Raw genomic sequence first — 18,680 nt, 5'->3', positions numbered from 1 at the left:
GGGGACCGGCCGCGCTGGCAGCGCCGGGGCCGCGTCTGAGCCCGAGGAGCGGAACGAGCCCCGGGCGAGGCGGGCGCGGCCCCACGGCCGCAGCCACAGCGCCCCCGCTCCGCTCCCCTCCCCTCCCCACGAGGCCGGCGGCAAGGGCTGCGGGTAGGCGGGAGCATCTCCCCGCCCGGCCGGGCCCAGGAGCCGCCACACTGCAGAGGCCGCCGACGGCGGGCATAAAAAACACGGCGCTGAATAGCGTCTACGCCTCTTTACTACGCGCCGCGCCCCAGCCCGGCCGGGCGCCGCCGCAGCCGTGACGGACGGGCGGCGGCACCAATGGGGGCGCGGCGGCGGCGGCCCCGCGGCCGCGCTGAATGAGGGCAGGGCGGAGGGCGGAGCGGCGGCGCTGGCCGGGGGCCCGGCGGCGGCTCCGGGGATGGTCCACGCACTGGCGCCGTCACGTGTTGTTCTCCTTGGAGTGAGCCTGAGCCGCGGCGGCGGGCGGAGGGGGCTGGACTGCCGAGCGCGGCCCCCGCCGCCTGTTTTGGTGCGGGGCGCCGGGGAACTCCGAGGAGAAGCCGGCGGAGAAGGAGCCGCCGCGGCGGTGCCCGCTCCCCCGGCGGGCTGGGGCACGGGAGGGGGCCGCGCCGCCGGCCGCTGAGGCGCTGCCGACTGGAATGAAGAGGAGGAGGAAGAGAGGATGTTCCTTCGGCACTCGGGCTTGCCTCCCCTCCTGCCGCTGCCGGGCTGCGCCGCGTGTGGAAATGGCACTTTCTCTGCCTAACGAGATGGGACTGAATGGGGTCGCCAGCCTCCTCCGCACGCACGAGCGGGAGCAGCAGCCTCGGCGCTGATATTTGGGGAAGGGGGGTTGTATTGTGGGCGGCATTTTTCTTTTAATTTTCTCTTTTTTGAGAGGAGAGCGAGAGAGGGGAGAGCGGCGTGTATTTTTGGGTGCAAACCCCGGACTTTGCAAAACAATCTCCGCCCCCGAGAGGATATTTAATCTGCAACAGAGATCGCTGCTCGCGGAGGCAAACTTGGAGCCGGGGAAGGGGTGCAGGGAGCGGAGGAAAGGGACCCGCGCCCCGCTACCGCCGGAGCCCGACCCCTGCAAGGGAAGATGCGTTTTTCATTCCCGGCTGCTCATTTTGGGACGAGACTTTCGTCTGGACTGATCGGGACTGGACTTTTTAAGGACGAGTTGACGCGTCTAAACGCGATTTGGGCATAAACAGCAACACAAACTCTGATTTGGTGCTGGAAGCTGCCTCTGCCACTGAACAGCTGCTCTCACCCTGCTTCTGTCCCTCCCCCGTCCCGTTCTCAAAAGAGGATCCTGAGCTATTTTGCCTTTTTTTTTTTCTTTCCCTTTTTTTTTTAATTGTTGTTGCATGAATTTTATTTTAGGTGGTTGCCTTTCCTGGCTGGCTTGGCTGTTTTGGGGTCTTGCAGACTGCGAGCTGCAGTAACAACTCCACCACCTCTCATCATGGCCAGCCCCACGGATAATAACGAGGGCTTCTTCTCAGATGTCAGAAAGGTGGGTTACTTGCGCAAACCCAAGAGCATGCATAAACGATTTTTCGTGCTGAGGGCAGCCAGTGAGTCTGGACCTGCCCGGCTGGAGTATTACGAGAATGAGAAGAAATGGAGACACAAGTCAGGGGCCCCCAAGCGCTCCATCCCACTAGAAAGCTGCTTCAACATCAACAAACGGGCTGACTCCAAGAACAAGCACCTGGTGGCCCTCTACACCAAGGACGAGCACTTTGCCATTGCAGCTGACAGTGAACCTGAGCAGGAGAGCTGGTACCAAGCGCTGCTGCAGTTGCACAACCGGGCCAAGGGCCACCATCACCTCCATCACCATCACCACCACCACCACAGCGATGTCACTTTTGGAGGCAGCAGCACAGGACTGGGGGAAGCAGGTGAGGACAGCTATGGTGAGGTAGCCCCTGGTCCAGCTTTTAAGGAAGTTTGGCAAGTAATTCTGAAGCCCAAGGGCCTAGGCCAGACAAAGAACCTGATTGGCATCTACCGCCTGTGCCTGACTAACAAGACCATCAGCTTTGTAAAGCTGAATTCAGATGCGGCTGCTGTGGTGCTGCAGCTGCTCAATATCCGCCGCTGTGGTCACTCTGAGAACTTCTTCTTCATTGAGGTGGGACGCTCAGCTGTCACTGGACCTGGTGAGTTCTGGATGCAAGTGGATGACTCAGTGGTGGCACAGAACATGCATGAAACTATCCTGGAGGCCATGCGAGCCATGAGTGAGGAATTCCGGCCTCGTAGCAAGAGCCAGTCCTCCTCAAACTGTTCGAACCCGATCTCTGTCCCCCTTCGCAGGCACCATGTGAACAACCCTCCACCGAGCCAAGTGGGGCTCAGTCGGCGGTCCAGGACTGAGAGTGTCACGGCCACTTCTCCTGCCGGTGGTGGAGGTACAGGTGGCAAACCCAGCTCTTTCCGGGTTCGAGCATCAAGTGATGGGGAAGGCACAATGTCAAGACCTGCCTCTGTGGATGGCAGCCCAGTTAGTCCCAGTGCTAACCGGACTCACTCACACAGACACCGTGGCAACTCCAGGCTCCATCCTCCACTCAACCACAGCCGGTCCATCCCAATGCCTTCCTCGCGCTGCTCTCCTTCAGCCACCAGTCCAGTCAGCCTGTCATCCAGCAGCACTAGTGGCCACGGCTCCACCTCAGACTGCCTGTTCCCACGAAGGTCTAGTGCTTCAGTTTCTGGCTCTCCTAGTGACGGTGGATTTATTTCTTCTGATGAGTATGGTTCAAGCCCGTGTGACTTTCGCAGCTCTTTTCGCAGTGTAACCCCTGATTCATTGGGACACACCCCCCCTGCCCGGGGTGATGAAGACCTCAACTACATCTGCATGGGAGGGAAGGCCACCTCTTCTTGCTGCAGCCTGGCAGCACCCAACGGCCATTTCATCCCACGCACCTGCCACCCTCAGCAGCAGCCCCGCTATCCTAGTACACCCTGCTGTCCTCGAGGTGGTAGTGAGGAGGTTGCTGACTTGGAGAAGGCATTCAGAAAGCGGACTCACTCTGCAGGCACTTCGCCCACCATCTCCCACCAGAAAACACCCTCACAGTCTTCAGTGGCCTCCATTGAGGAGTACACGGAGATGCTGCCTTCTTACCCCTGTGGCAGCAGCAGGCTGCCCTCCTACCGCCACTCAGCCTTTGTGCCCACTCACTCCTACCCAGAGGAGTGCCTGGAGATGCACCACATGGACAGTGGCCATCATCGGACCAACTCTGCCCCACACACGGATGATGGCTACATGCCCATGTCGCCCGGTGTAGCCCCTGTGCCCAGTGGTGGGGGGCCCCCCAAGGGTGGTGACTATATGCCCATGAGTCCCAAGAGTGTGTCGGCTCCGCAGCAGATCATCAACCCTGGCAGGGGTGGCCGCCACCCTCCAGCCACAGTGGACTCTAATGGCTACATGATGATGTCCCCCAGTGGCAGCTACTCCCCCGACAGCAGTTCTGCGGGCTACGGTAAGATCTGGACAAATGGTGCCGGCCACCACCCAAAACTCTCAGTGGAGAGCAACGAAGGGAAGCTCCCCTGCGGCGGCAGCGACTATATCAACATGTCCCCAGCCAGCGGCTCCACCACCAGCACTCCGCCCGACTGCTACTTCGGGGCTGCAGGGCAGCCGGGGGTCGAGGAGGCGGCCACCGTAGCGCACCACAAACCCATCTACTCCTACTTCTCGCTGCCACGCTCCTTCAAGCACGTGCACCGGCGGGGCGGCAGCAGGCCGGCGGGGACAGCCGAGGAGGGCAGCCCTCAGCCCCGCATCGCGCTCGGCTCCAGCCGCCTCCTTTACGCGGCCGAGGACTCGTCCTCCTCCACCAGCAGCGACAGCCTGGGCGGCGGCGGCGGCCCCGAGGGCGGCCCCCCGCCTCAAGCGCAGCCCCCGCGCAAGGTGGACACAGCCGTGCAGACCAAGGGCCGCCTGGCGCGACCCACGCGGCTGTCGCTGGGTGGCCCTAAGGCCAGCACCCTGCCGCGGGCCCGGGAGCAGCCCCCGGTGCTGCTGCCCCCGGAGCCCAAGAGCCCCGGCGAGTACGTGAACATCGAGTTCATCGCCGGCGAGAAGCCGCCCTTCCCCTCGGCTGCCCTGAGCATGGTCCTGCCGCCGCCGGGCAGCGAGGCCGCCGAGGAGTACATGAACATGGAGCCGGGCCCGCCGCGGGCCCCCTGCCCGCCCGGATTCGCCACGGCGCGGGCGGCCCGGCTCGGCCGGGACTACGTGGCGATGCAGCGGGGGGGCGCCGCGGCCGGCGGGGGCTCCTGCTCGGACTACGCGGACAGCCCGTCCCCCGGCTCGCCCGCCCGCCCGATCAGCTACGCCGAGGTGCGGGGGGGCCGCGCCGGCCCCGAAAAGCCCCCGCCGGCGGCCGCCACCGCTGCGTCCCCGGAGCTGCGGCGGCCGCCGGCCGAGCTGTCGGCGGCGCCGCCGCGCTCCTCCTCCCTGCTGGGGGGCCTGGGCGCGGGCAGCGCCTTCACCCGCGTCAGCCTCAGCCCCGGCCGCAACCAGAGCGCCAAGGTGATCCGCGCCGACCCACAGGGCGGCCGGCGGAGGCACAGCTCCGAGACCTTCTCCTCCACGCCGAGCGCAGCCCGCGGAGCGGCGGGCGGGCTCGGGGCACCCTTCCCGTGCGGCAGCGCGGGGGGCGCCGAGGAGGTGAAGCGGCACAGCTCGGCCTCCTTCGAGAACGTGTGGCTGCGGCCCGGCGCGGGGGAGGCGGCCGCCCGCCGGGACCCGGGGGTCGCCCCCGCCCTGGAGAACGGGCTCAACTACATCGACCTGGACTTGGTGAGGGACTGCGGCCACCGCCGCCACCACCACCCACACGGCCCCGCCGAGGCGAAGCAGCCGCTGCCGCCGAAGCCCCCGGGCCAGCAGCGCGGGAGTGGCCACTGTGGCGAGGATCTGAGCGCGTACGCCAGCATCAGCTTCCAGAAGCGGGAGGAGATGTAGGAGCCGGGCGCCCGCCGGGGAAGGTGAGCCGGGACGGGGCGGGACGGGGCGCGGCTCCGCGCGGGGAGTGGAACGACCGCGGGGAGGGGGCGAGGGTCGGGGCTGCTTGTAGCGGTGCCTTCCCGCCAGCTGGGGCGGGCGGCATCGTCCCCCGGGGCAGCCAGGGGTTGAGGTGGTTTCACTGAGCCTTTTGGCCTCACTGCCGCATGTTTTAGTGGCAGAAGTGTCCCGGAGTGCAGCATCCCTGCGGGTGTCCCGCCGCTGGTCCGCACCTGCACGGGCTGGGGAATGCTTCCAAAGCAGCTTTGGACGCTCCTGTTCAGCCGGGGATACAGTACTCTGCTTACTCTGTTGCCACGTTTTTTTACGTTCCGAAATTAGCAGTGCTTCAAAAGTGTGTGGGAGAGGGGTGTGAAATCGAGTCGCTTCTAGTATTGGGCTGGAAGCAGGAAACTCCCAGTGTAATCCTGGTTTGGTCAGTGATTGTGGCCTAGAGTAGAGCAGTGAACCCTGCTAACGCGTGCATGGCTAAGGGCATCTACCTCACAGGGCTGTGACCAGTGTTAATTCAGCTTTGTTGGAAGGAGCTGTGAGTTTGGAAACAGACTTCAAAGCCTTTAGAGCATTGTATCTATCATTTGTGTTTGGATTGATGTCTGTGTGGCTGTTCCTCACCTGCCAGTGTTACAAACAGCACAAGAAGTGAGCCCTATGAACTGTGTTTTTAGCATTAACTAATGTGTTCTGCTTCTTCCTGAAGCTTTTAATTTTTAATTCGGGAAAAACTTCTGCCAGGCTGTTGCACGTTGATTACAGACATGTAAGATGAGTAGGGGCCTTGTTGGAAGCAGTGTGATGTTTCTGTTGAGTGGGAACTTCGTGCAGCACAGAACAATGTATCTTGTTAAGAGCTCATAAAGTACAGCACACCTGTGTCCTTTTATGAAAGGTGAAGAGTACTTTGCTTTGGTGCAGGAGAGTACTGGCACATAGTTATCTAGTAAATTTTGTCACTCTGTTTTAACAGTTTCCTACATACCTGAGCAGCAGCAATCACAGTAGTTAAAGCAGTTACTATGACTATATGGGGGACATTAGGGGGTGAATCTCATACCACTGTTTACAGCATCTCAGTATTTGTGTCACCTGTTGGCTGTACTGAAGGGAAACATTGAGAGCTGGTGTTGGTGTGATGTCTGGGATCATATGTTTTTCATGTTTAGGTGTTTTGCATCCTTATAACCTGAAAAAAAAACAAAACAGTCTCTTCACATTTGCTGCTTGGCATTGCTGCTGTTGCCCATTAGAGCAAAGCAATATTAAGTCTTTGTCTTACATGACCTATGAATATTAGGTTAATTTGAAAGTTTGAGGTGGGACTTAGGATCGGTGCAAATATTGCCAGTCTGGTTCAAGTGGTAACTGGTAGGAAATGGTAACTTTTGTGGCTGACAGGACTGTGCTGAGTGTCACCATACATTATTTGTGACTAAATATACACAAATTTACACAGCCACACTTTTTCTCAGTTCTGGCATGTGCTTGCAAGAGCCCTGTTTTTGCAGATGGCTCTTGTTACTCTGGGAATCCATATCTGCTTAGGACAGCATTGGTGTTGTGAATTCTTCAGGAGGGGACTTCTGCCGGAGGATGCAACATGTTCTGTAGTTCAGTCACTTTGCTGGGAGCATCACTGTTCCCTCCCACCTGTGCAGGGGAGAATAAGTGTGAGAGAAGATCCTTGGTCAGTGTGTGGGTAAGTAAAGAATATATGAAGTGTATGAGAAGGCAGGTCTGGCAGGGAGCAGTGTCCTAAGTGCTTACACATTTTTTTTCCAAATGGGCTGCTTTCCTTTTGCTGTGGATAACCTGTTTAATTGAACTATGTGTCACCTTTACCTAAAAGCTGTGGCAATGCTCTCCATGGTGGTGTTAGGTAGATACCTGCTGTGATTATGCTGTTCAATGAAAGATTAGGATGTGGAAGACCTGATATAAGAACTCACTGAAAAATATTATGCAGATGCTTTTAAGGGCAGGACTGTGTAAAATAGAGTGTAATAGAGTAATTCTTATTTGAAGTTTGTTCTTATTTCCCAGAATTTGGATTGGATTGAGGAGGCACAGCTACTTCTGGGAGGCAAGGGAAGAATCAGTTTGTAATTATATGTGGAGTTGGAGCCATGGCTCTTCTCCCTTCCCACTATAAAGCTTTTTTGGTTGCTTCTAGCCTTCTCAGACATTAACTGTTGGGACTCTTGTTTCCCAGGTTAGATTTCTTGCTATCAACTGAAACTGCTCTTGTAAAATTCAGCCTGACTAGCTCATCTCTTGAGTGTGCTAAGAAAAGAAACCCAACAATGTTTTGTTCATACTAAACCATTTTTACAGTGATTTTTTGACATGTGCTTGTACCTTTTTTGCTTTGGAGGTAAAACTTAGGTTTGGCAGGATACTTGTTCTGTGTGGGTTGTACCTTATGCCATTCCTAAGAAAACCTGCCTGGAGCTGAATGATTTATGGGACTGATTGCACATGCCTGAAAAAGTTGTTGAGCACCTTCAGCTGAACCATTCACCTGAAAGCTCCACAGTTCCCCAAAGCTTTGCCTGCCTTTCCCAGCGAGCAGCAGAGCAGGCTGTGCCTCCTTGGCCAGCTTCTCCTGTGCTCCTGGTGGCGGCTGAGGCTGTTCAGGCTGCAGCTGAGAGCAGGGAGGTTGTGGTTGTGGTTTCTCCTGTTGGTGTCTGAGCAAGTGAAAGATGAAGGAAAAGCTACTTGGTGTGTTTGCAGGTACAGTAGAGAGGAGAAAACGTCTGGAGCTGGGAAGGGAAAGGTGAAGCTGCAGGTTTCAGAGCAAGGGCTGGGGAAGGCTGCACTAAGTACTCTTAGTTACTCTTTCTCTTTACTCTCCCTCTCTTTCATGGGTTATTATTTACACTTTTAATCTCAGAAGTTGCAAGGGGACTGTACATGTTGGTTTCCTTTTTCTCTCCATAGAACAATCTTCCACCACATCCCAAATGCCAAAACTATCTGGATAGTGCTTGTTTTATCCGTTCTGGAATTTTCTGTTGCCATCTACAAGACAATGACCCCAAATGTTGGCTGTTCATCTCCTAACAGTAAAATGTCTGTTGCTGCTTTGGTGCAAACTACCTGACTCCTGTCCTTTTCCCTGCTCCCCTGTCTTTCTCTGCCAGCTGCCTCCAAGTTGTTCAGGCATGAGATTCTGAAGTATTTTTAGTCTCTTTCAAGTGTAATTATTTCTTCTAACATTAGGATCCTGGCTGAAATAATCGTGTTGTTTCCCAAATTTCATTGAAAAACATTTCTCTCTCACCCACAGAATTCCTCTGCACTCTCCAATCCCATTGCCTTCCCTGTCATATATTCTTGGCTGTTTCCAAGCAGCTGGCCCTGCCCTAGCTCTCTTCTTTTTTCCTGTTAGAAGTGCTGTAGTTTCAGTGCAGTTCTGTATGCTCTCCTGTCCAAACCTTTACCTCTGCTTTAGAGAACTGGTTACTGTTGTGTGTGTCTAGCCTAGCTGGTGACTCTTGGATCCTCTGATGAGTGGCCTTTTATGCTGTAGCTGGAAGGCTCTGTTGCTGCAGTTGCCAAGTTGTGCTGGGAAACACCAGCCCATGACATGGAAAAATTGAGGGGAGGGAGCAGCGTAGCCCGAAGGCGTTTTCCTCCTGCTTGGAGTTTTGCCTGCACAGATGTGGTGGGCTGATCCTGGCTAGGCACCAAGTGCCCACCAGAGCCACTCTATCACTCTCCTCCTCAGCTAGATGAGGGAGAAAAAGATAGAACAAAAGGCTCATGAGTTGAGATAAGGGCAGGGAGAGATCACTCCTCAGTTACTGTCGGCAAAACAGACTCAACTTGGGCAAATTAGTTTCATTTTTTACCAATCAAATCAGAGTAGGATAATAGGAAATAAAAACTAAATCTTAAAACACTTGTCCCCCACCCATCCTTTCTTTCTGGGCTTAGCTTTACTCCCCATTTCTCTGCCTCTTCCCCACAGCAGCACAGGGTATGAAAATGGGGATTTTAACCAGTTAACTGCATGTTCTGCTGCTACTTCCTCTGCAGAGTAGTTTCCTGTATCCACAGTGGTCTCAGATATCCTCACTCCTCTCTCTGGCTGCAGTTGTGCAGTTTTTTCCAGCTCCTAAATACATAATCCCAGAGGTACTGCCACTGTCAGTGGCACTGCTTGGCCTTGGCCAGGTGCATCTTGGAGGTGACTGGCAGTGGCTCTATCACACTTGGGGGCAGCTTCCCTGAGGAACCACCCCTGTACCCCCCACTGCAAAACCCTGCACACAAACCCAAGACAGCAGGTGAGCAGATGCTGTGGATATGCTGTGGATCCTGCTTTTGGGGTTGCTGTGAGAAGGCTCCTCAAATAAGCAGGGGTTTTGAAGATGAGCTGCTGATACCTTGTGTTCTGAGTATACAGTCAAAAAATATTCCAAAAAGGAAACCATTAGATGTTGGCTCTGGAGAAACAGGAAATGCAGTAGCAGGACAGTAGAATGAATTCAGGTATCTTGCTTTGATCTCCAAAGCTTCAAAGCTTCATTTCCATTTTGTTGATGACTCTGAGAACTCCTGAATGTAAGTGCTAATAACATGGAATAGAATATGTGTAGTGTAAGCAAGTGGTAACTTGGCTCACTCTAGCTTTGATGCTGACTGTTTCACCCACTGCATGGGTGGTTTGGGGTTTTTTGGTGATGTAAGAAAAGGGAAAACAGTACAATGGGAATTCAGCACAAGGGCATCTATAGGGTTGTTAGACCTTTTGCCTGTATCCAGTTAAAGCAAAACACTTCTAAGGATAGAACTAAACTTTTGTGTGGTTCTCATGAAAATACACATGATGGTAAACAGAAAATTACTCATGTCATTCTTGTTCTATATGCCTATTTGGTTTTTTTTTCAGGAGACTGCTTGCTTTTTAAATTTATTTCCTTCACAGTTTTCAATAGTTGTGTTCTTTTTCTCAAGTTAAAAACTTAAGGTGGAACAACAGCAATTCATAAAATCATGGGATATCCTGGGTTGGAAGAGAACCACAAGGGTGCCAAAACAAGACTTGTACAGTTAATTTAAGTTTCTAGGGGCACGTTGTTTCCCGAACTGAAGAACTGAAGTTTCTGTAGTTTTGAGTCAGCACCAAGGTAAATACCAGCATGTTATGAAAGTTTTTCATGCTTTGTGGGTATTACTGTAGACAAAACAGTGCATTTCTTACTGTATGCACACACCAGTTTTTCCCCACACCTAATTATTTGCCAAAATTGAGCCTGTGTCTCCACATACTTGCATATTTGCAGTTCTCCTGTTTAACAAGACCACAAGCTTATAATTAATGTCTTTAGGTGTTTCTCTTTTGTTTTCCTGGCTTAAAAACTGAAACAGAATGATTTATAAACAAATTTGTATGATTATGAGGTACTACCTGGACATCTTTAGCACATGGTTTTCACATTTAGTTAATGTTTAAGCTGGTTTTTGAATGTGGTTTAAATTTGAAAATGAAACAGGACATTGCAGGGTGAGGATGATGCTGATTTTTAATAGCAGCTGTAGGGAGATCATAAATTTCCTTAGATAACACTTGTAAATAGAGAATTACAGCTTGTTAATAAAATGCAGCAAGCAGCTGGGAATGGGTATGTAATTTGACCAATATCCTCAGTATGGTGCATTGTTAAAGGACTACTTTATGATAGCTAAAATTTTATATTCACTAGGACTGTACAGTTTTCATAACTTTCATGAAAACTTTCACTTCATACATGAGTGCAAGTACTGAAAGTAAATTTACTTGAATATTCTTTTGAACAAGTAAGTGTATAATAGCTTGTTTGTAAAGAAAGTGTTTTTTTTTTTCCAGCTTCTTGAAGCTCTGAAAATTAATCTGTTCAGTACTGATTATTACATGAGTAAAGTCACATAAGCTTTAAAAATAATTTTGGTGTCCAGTAATATGGAAGAGAAACAGATATTATTTTCCAAAACTAATTTGACTTTAGGTTTAACTTCTGTGCCAAGTTTCAATGAAAACTAATTATTGTGTTTGATTGACAGAGTTATGAAATACCCTTAAAGACAAGAGGAAAAAGGAGGGGAAAGTTGTTCATGGGACCTGTGCTGTGACCAGGAGAGACTGGGGGCTGCTGACATGAGATAATGGGGAACCTGAGCTGAAGGCTGGGGAGCACTTACAGAAACTGGTATGGGAAGGAGGTGGAAATGAGAAAGAAATTGCTGGGGGGGCACACAAACTATGGCAGGATGATGTAGATAGAGAGAATTGCAAGGTGTTTGTGATCTGAGGGGAACTGGGATGGTGATATTTGCAAGTTTGAGGATGAGTATAGAGAAAAATGTGGAGAGCCTGGATATACACAGAGTTTGTTTTAGAGGTGCTCATTTTGCATGGTACTGCAGTTTTCTGAAGGTGTTTTTCCTTCTGTATTTTTTTGGATCTTTATTACAGGGATGAACGCTCTGCTTAGGAAGCACATGTAGTCCTTATTTGTTATTGGATTTTATTTTTTTTTAGTATTCGGATATTCTGCTGACCTTAACAGGATGATTTGCTTAGTAAGGCAAGCAGAATTTACCTCCAGCTCTCCTTTCCTGAATTCTTTGTCTTGTAATATCCCTGTCACAACCACAGCAGTAAACCACAGATACAAATCTGAATTAAGTACAAGATAAATAAGTATGAGTGAATTTTAACATTAAAACTCCTTGATTTTATAAAATACATACAATAGAAGGAGGACTATATTCACACAGGTTTTTTTAACTGCAGCATTTTCTTCTCTACACTCTACTACTTGGACAGTTATAAATTTGATTTGGGTTCATTAGTTTAATAATTTGTCCTATGGATTAGTAAGTATAGATTCTCTTACTTTTGAAAATTTAAATAATACATTGTAAAAGAAAACGTCAAATTACAAAGTTGTTGTGGCTTTTTAGAGCAGATGTGGTTTTCATTTTGTGGTAAGAGCTGCAACACAAATATATTAATACTGACAAATGTGTCTGATTCTGAACTTGTCAGAATGGTAAAAGCTGGCTTTTGGTCATCTGTACGTGATCTGATGTGTTACAGTACCTGTGCATAAAAGTGAGTAGCATTATTCTATTTTTACATAATTCTGGGGCTTTGATAAGTGGTGGTTATTATTTTGACTACATGAAATAGAGATAGTGAAGGAGAGACATTGGTAACTTGAAAAAAAAAAAGATTCACAAGTTTAACAGCTTTACTCTCTGCTTACAGAAATAATGTGAAATTTAACAAAAGCCAAGGTGTGAACAGATAAAGGAGATTTAAATAAGCCTGGCACTCTTAACTAACTAAAGGATGTCTTGATATATGTCTCTCTGATCATGCTTGACATATCTAGGTCATGTTCTCTGAAGACTATTATTAGAGATTTAACCTTGGGTAATTGTGAAGTGTATTTTCTTCAGAGTAATTTTTGATCAGGTAGATGAGACAGTGGAAGTTTGTGTGTGTTCAAGTGCTTGTAATAATTTGGGAGTCTAGTTGGAAGACCTGGGTTCAGCCACCTGAGCTGGAAGGTGAAATGTACTGTTCCGTGGTCTATCATAGAAGATTTACCTGTGTACATTTTGTCAACTCTTGTAGAATTCTATTTTTTTGGAAGCTGGGAATGTGGAAGAAATGACCTGGTAAATTTTCAAATAAGATATGCTTCAGGAGGATGTTGTGCACCTTACAGCTACTAGAGCTGTTGAAGTGTACTTGCACATTTGAACTCTGTGGTGATATGTGTTATATAAGGGAGGAATGTAGAGTCTGGGAACATCTACAGCTTTAATTGACTGTGTTTCTTCTTCTTCTGCCTCAGCCCATCCCTCCAGCCTGTGTAGGATTTGGACATTTTTGACCACTAGGGCACTTAAGGATTGCACATGCTTTCTTTGAAATACAGAATCTGTGTGAATAGGAAAAATGGGAATTAACTAGCAGCCTTGGTTCCTGTCTGGTTTCAGCAGTCTGGCTTTCATTGTGGTGCACAAATATTTGTTAAGACATAACTATAGGGTAGGGACTCCATAAGCTGGATTTGCCAGTCAATAAAATACTTAACTAGTTTGTGCACAGGAGCCTTCCTTCAGTGGCACAGTTCCCTTAAGGAATAAAGAGCTTGAAGCTGGAGTGGAGGAGACTAAGCCAGTCTGATTGCATGGGTTCCTTCTGCCCTTACTTCACTGAACTGTGGGATTAAAACCAAACTAAAACAAACTCTCCCATCATCCTCCTAACCAGATCCTGCATGTCTGTACATCACCAGTGACATTCATGTAAATGCTGTGCTGAGAGTTGTGTCTTCACTGAGAGAGTAAAAGAACCTCAAGAACTGTACATGGGAGGTAGAAGATTGAGTTTGTCTCTCCTCTTACAGCACATCTCAGCTGAAGTCTTCTGTTTATCAGCTTGTAAGTGACTGCAAAGGAATGGAAGGGAAGCCAATAAAACACCATGGCTGGAGCTGTGACGTGTTTCAGGTCTGACCTGAGCTTCCTGTGCCCTGTGCTGTGTGAGAGATGCAAAGACACCTCAAGTGACAGCTGATGTATGCCAGGGAGGGAATCTTTTAGATTAAAACACTGGATGGTAATTAATCTTCAGCCAGCTGGTCTTCATTTTGAAGAGAAGATTGCTGTGTTAGAAAAGAGAATTTTAACCCCTGGAGAGCAGGAAATGAGTGACAGGGGAGATGTTTTGGCTTTAGACAGACTCAGAGCTTGGCAGCCTCCTGTATGTGCTGCAGGGGAGTGCTGGTGTCCCAGTGAGTGATGCTTTGGCACTTTGCTGAAATTCCTTGGAAACTGCTAGAACAAGGAGACAATGGTGTTCCAGTAATTCCCAGTTTAGTTTGGGGGTTCCTGTGCAAGTGATTGACAAGGTGTTTGGGAGTCACTGTCAGCTGTGATGCTAGAGCCTTCACATAGATACTAACATAGGAGAAATACAGAAGCTCTTCTCTTTCCTGGAGAAGGCACAGATGTAACAGAATGGCCTTTGCTGTACCTGCTGTGTCATAGGGCTGGGAAAGTCTGCAGCCTTCCCTGCATGGTACAATGTGCTTTTTCATGGTACTTGGTCTCTGTGGTGATACCCAGGGAAATAAAGGTTGGGTACTTTGCTGAAATGATGGTGGCTGTTCCATTTCTGACTCCTGCAGGTGCTGTAGGTAAGTGATGGTGACATTGGCTGAGTGGTCTCTGAAAAATGGGATTAATTTTCATTTCCTCAGAAGAGTTTCTGCTGTCATTATTAGTGATTCCTCTCCTGCAATTCCTGATCACCATTTCTGAATTACTTGTTACTTCAAAATAGCAAATGGGGCATTTATGGAACAGAATGTTATATAACAATGAGGACATAAACTAACAAGCTGTTTACTTAGTTGAGGTTAACAACGTTATCTTACTTTTTTCCCTATTTTGGAATTTATCCACAAAGATTTTTCTTTCAGAATACACTTGTATTTCCTGGGAATGACCAACAGTAGGTAGCTCAGCTTGAAAGTGCAGTCCTTGAAAGAGGTAGGGCAGCTCAGCTTGCCACAGGATTCAGAATGGCTCTTAGATGTCAGTAAGGTAATGTATTCCTTGTTTTGATGGGAATGAAGATCTGTACTATGGCTACATGAAGGGAAAAATGAGCAATACTTGGCTTTTTGTAGCGATGGTAAATTCAAACGGAACCATTTTCATTTGGGGAAAGTGAAAGTGACTAATTGAAATCTTTAGGAGGACAAAAATATATTTTGGGTGAAAACAGCATTGTTAAAATTGAAAAAAAATGCCTCTCTTTAACCTGTTACGTTTACCCTGTTTCTCTTTTTGACTTATTTGCTTGCAAAGCATGGGCACACTGTACCATCCCTTCATGCTTTGCCATGTTACAAAGTAGTATTTTTAGCATTTAGTCCAGTTTTCTGTGTTGCAGATCACAGTTGTTTGTTGTTTTTTTTTTTTTCCTTAATAGTGTCAACTAAACTAACAAATTTTTTAAAAAAATTCTCTTTAAAAGAAAGGAAAATTCAGGAGTACTAAATAATTAATTGCTTGATTGCAGATAAAAAATGAAATACAGGTAAGGAAATCTTAGTTTAGGTGTACTGAAAATTATTGCAAACAAAGGAAACTGTTTATCTCCTGTGTGTGGTTCAGGAATCCCAAAAAGCAGGCTGGCTGGCACATCTGGGGTGGGCTCCTGCGGGAGCTTTGGGCAGGTGTAACCAGCTTGCTTTCCTGCAGAGGGGGGTCCTCACCTGGGCTGCCTTCACTCCCATCTGCCTGCTCCCCTCTTTCTGTGGGCTGGTTCCAGTCCATGAAATGGTAACTGTAGTCAGGCTAGCCTATTCTGTAGTAGTTGTTTATATCGCCTCATTTTACACATAATGGCATTCAGATTTCTGAGAAACAACAAAATAAAATGTATAAAGAGGAATTCAGTTTGTTTAGGAAGCTGTATGTTGAAAACTGTAAACATTTTTTTCTCGTTGAAAGTTAATATTTGTTCTAGTGTCAGTATTTTGGAAATAATCTTGTATTTTGTTGCAGTTATCATCATCTTGTGAACATGATGCATAATGTTCTTGAATGCCTTGGATATCTTAATATGGGTGGATAGCCATGTGTGATTTACATCTATCTTACCAGTTTGAGATCAAAACAGAGGCAGATGAACCTAAATAGAAGAGCAGTGATGGAAGCCAAACAGCTCCAGATCATCCCTTGTCCTTTTCCAGCTGCTGTGCACACTCCCTCCTCCCACAGCTGCTTTTTGGGAGCAGGAGTTAAAGAACGGTGCACCGTGCACCAACATTGGACTTTAAACATGTAAATGGTGCACTTTACTCTTCAATAGATTAACACAGCTGATCAATTCATATGCAAGGCAGTCTTGAATCCTTTAAACAATCTAAGAGTTCTTAAAAGTGAAACAAAACTCAAATGTATTTAATTCTTTTCTGCATGAAACTTCTTTATCTAGCAAGCTCTGCTAGAAGGGGAAAGCCCTGCTGAAGGTGTGCAGGCATGTAGCTAGGGCATGTTTTTTCAGGCCTTTGAACTAGGTTAGGAATGTGTCTCAAGATGGAAGAATGAATAGTTACTTGGTGCTTTTAGCCTCCGGGCTTGAAACTCGCAAGAGGAATGTTATTGTGTCTTCAAAGCCTGTTTCACACAAGCCTTTGTTGAGCAGGAACTTGGAGAGTCTTTGTATTATCATGCACACAACAAAAAGAGCCAGCCACCCAATTTGATCTAATTGGGCGGCAGTGGTGAGATGTTTCTTCAGTAGGAAGGCTCTTGAAAATGGGGTGCATATTTTTAATTAGGAAATACCCTTTAGAGTGAAGGGATTGCCTACACAGACGTTTACCAGCTTGCTAAAACTCTAATTATACTGATGCAATTCCCCATATGCACATCCCCTCTTTTTCACCTCTTCCCTATGTAGTACTTTCCCAGGAAGAAAGCAAATATTTACATTTCTTTTAAATTCTGTTTGACCCTGAGGTGGTAGTAGCACATCCTTGGAGAAGGCAAGCTGAGGTTGAGAAAGTGGGGTGGTTCAGGTTGAAGTAATTTTTGTCTTGCTTTCTTAAAAATAAATCTGTATTCAGGACTAAATATGCTGTAATATATTAATACTACCTAAATTAAGACAGAACTTTCACTCAGTGTAACCATCAAATGTTTGGAGGAAATAAACCCATTGCTCTAGTGAACATGAGTGGGGTTTGAAGTGCTACAGCCTCACTTCTGAGAACAGCAGCTGCTTCAGTAGATACCCAGAGAAATTTATTTTCATTTTAGTGTGACTAGCCTAATGTTTATTCAAAACTGAATGAGATAACAGAAAATACAGGAAAACAGCTTTATTTTCTTAAGTTTTTTAGTAAAAGAACCCAAAGAACTCTACGAAATCAGAAATTTTGAATTCCACAATAGCCAGGTTCACTCAATTTCACCTACTAAAGAGATGAGGCTTAAAAATAATGAAAAATTGTCTTTAAATCAACATTTATTTTGTTAAGTAACTTCATTAGGTGTTCGGGGATTTTGTTAGTTTTCATCCTGTTTTTCATTCAAACAGAGGTTGAAAAGTCATCATATAAAATTTAACCAGCTACTAGATAGTGACCTATCTTGGTCATTAATTTCATGTCAAGAATCTGCATAAATGTACACTAATAGTATTGTCTAACTAGGGACTATATTAAATGCTAAATTAAAAGGTTATATTGCAGATCATCATGATTTAGTGGTTATTGGTGTTTGAGAATGACCATTAAGAGCATAAAAAAATAAGGTTTCTCATTTGCTAATCTAAATTTGATTATTTTAATTACATTAATTTGAATTAATCCACCGTGAAGCTAAGTGTCAGTATGTACATGATAATTAAATGTATTTGAACTGATATAATCATGCAGAAATGAAGGGTAGGCACAGAAAGGACCTGGATACAGGATGTTGCCTGATGCAGAGGAGCAGGAGCAGACAATCCATGAAATGATAGGAAGCTGAGTGGGGGACAGGTGAGGGCAAAACCACAAGTAGAGAAAAGTGGTGGTTAAATGTATTGAAGAGTAAGAGTGACAGGCATGCTGTGTAAATTGGCCAGCTCCTGGGTCTTCTGTCAGGGAAATTTCACAAGGTTAGAGAAGGGAAGGTTGTGTAGGAAGGGGCTCAGGGGCTGAGTGAGCAGAAAGAGAAATTGGAATAATGCCGGGAAGCTCAGATTTCAGTTGATGTAATTGGACTTTAATGGCTTGAATGATTCATAATCTCTTAGCTTGATAGGCTGTTATAAAATTTTAAGCATAGGTATGAATGAAGCCTTGTGCTGATAACATTGTGGGATTGCAGCAGTGGAAAGCGTTGATGTGCCAAGAATTGTTAGAGGAAGAAAATTCCTCTAGCATACAACGTGTTTGTAAGTTGTGTGTAGGCCTATTTTGGAGGAAGGTTTGAATGATCCTTCTGCATGAATGGGCTGTGAATTATTTTTCACCTAGGTGTGGAAGGAGAGGTACAGCAATCTCCAATTGATGTAAATTGCTGTACCTACTTGAGGTTGGTGGACTAGGGCAGCATGCCTCAATTTAGAATGTGTCCCTTTAACAGTTTTTCTTTCTTTTTCTGGAAGGTGTTACTACACTGTTCTGTTTGCATTAATACTGAGTCCCTATTAATTTTAATTAGCTATAGTAATGAGTTAGCTCTAAAGGGCTGCAAAATGATTTGTAATTCAATGTCTAGTTTATCTTCTACCTTGGTTATTTCATCTTTTCCAAAACTACTTCTCCTGAAGATTGGTGAGATGTTTGATCTGTCTTGATTCAAGCTTGTTTACTTCTGTGTTTCTTAGAGTAGCTCGTCAGCTTTTATTCCTTTATCAAATAACTCCTGTGATGTTAATCATAGATTTGGGTCACATTTCAGCATTTGCATTTGGGTTGAAAGAACAGGTAAAAGCAAAAGATTATTAGCAGGATTGCTTTATACATAGAACAAAAGAGGACTACAGAACATGTAATGGTGGCCTTTACAGGACTCCTGTTATTTGTAGGACTTT

At 47.3% G+C, this 18,680-nt stretch overlaps 1 protein-coding gene across 1 annotated transcript in view; it reads left to right on the top strand.

Moving 5' to 3' along the window:
* Positions 1-513: 513 nt before the first annotated feature.
* IRS1 (insulin receptor substrate 1) overlaps positions 514-18,680 on the top strand; it is a 48,802-nt gene continuing 30,635 nt past the window's right edge. Inside the window, exon 1 of the mRNA XM_066556687.1 lies at positions 514-5,040. Within this exon, the coding sequence (XP_066412784.1) occupies positions 1,484-5,017 (3,534 nt within the window). The 5' untranslated portion in view covers positions 514-1,483 and the 3' untranslated portion in view covers positions 5,018-5,040. The remainder of the gene's footprint in view (positions 5,041-18,680) is intronic.

This window comes from Molothrus aeneus, chromosome 10 (assembly GCF_037042795.1).
Source record: "Molothrus aeneus isolate 106 chromosome 10, BPBGC_Maene_1.0, whole genome shotgun sequence".
NCBI lineage: Eukaryota > Metazoa > Chordata > Aves > Passeriformes > Icteridae > Molothrus > Molothrus aeneus.
Note: the sequence above shows the minus strand (reverse complement) of the source record. Positions and strands in the feature narration are given on the sequence as shown.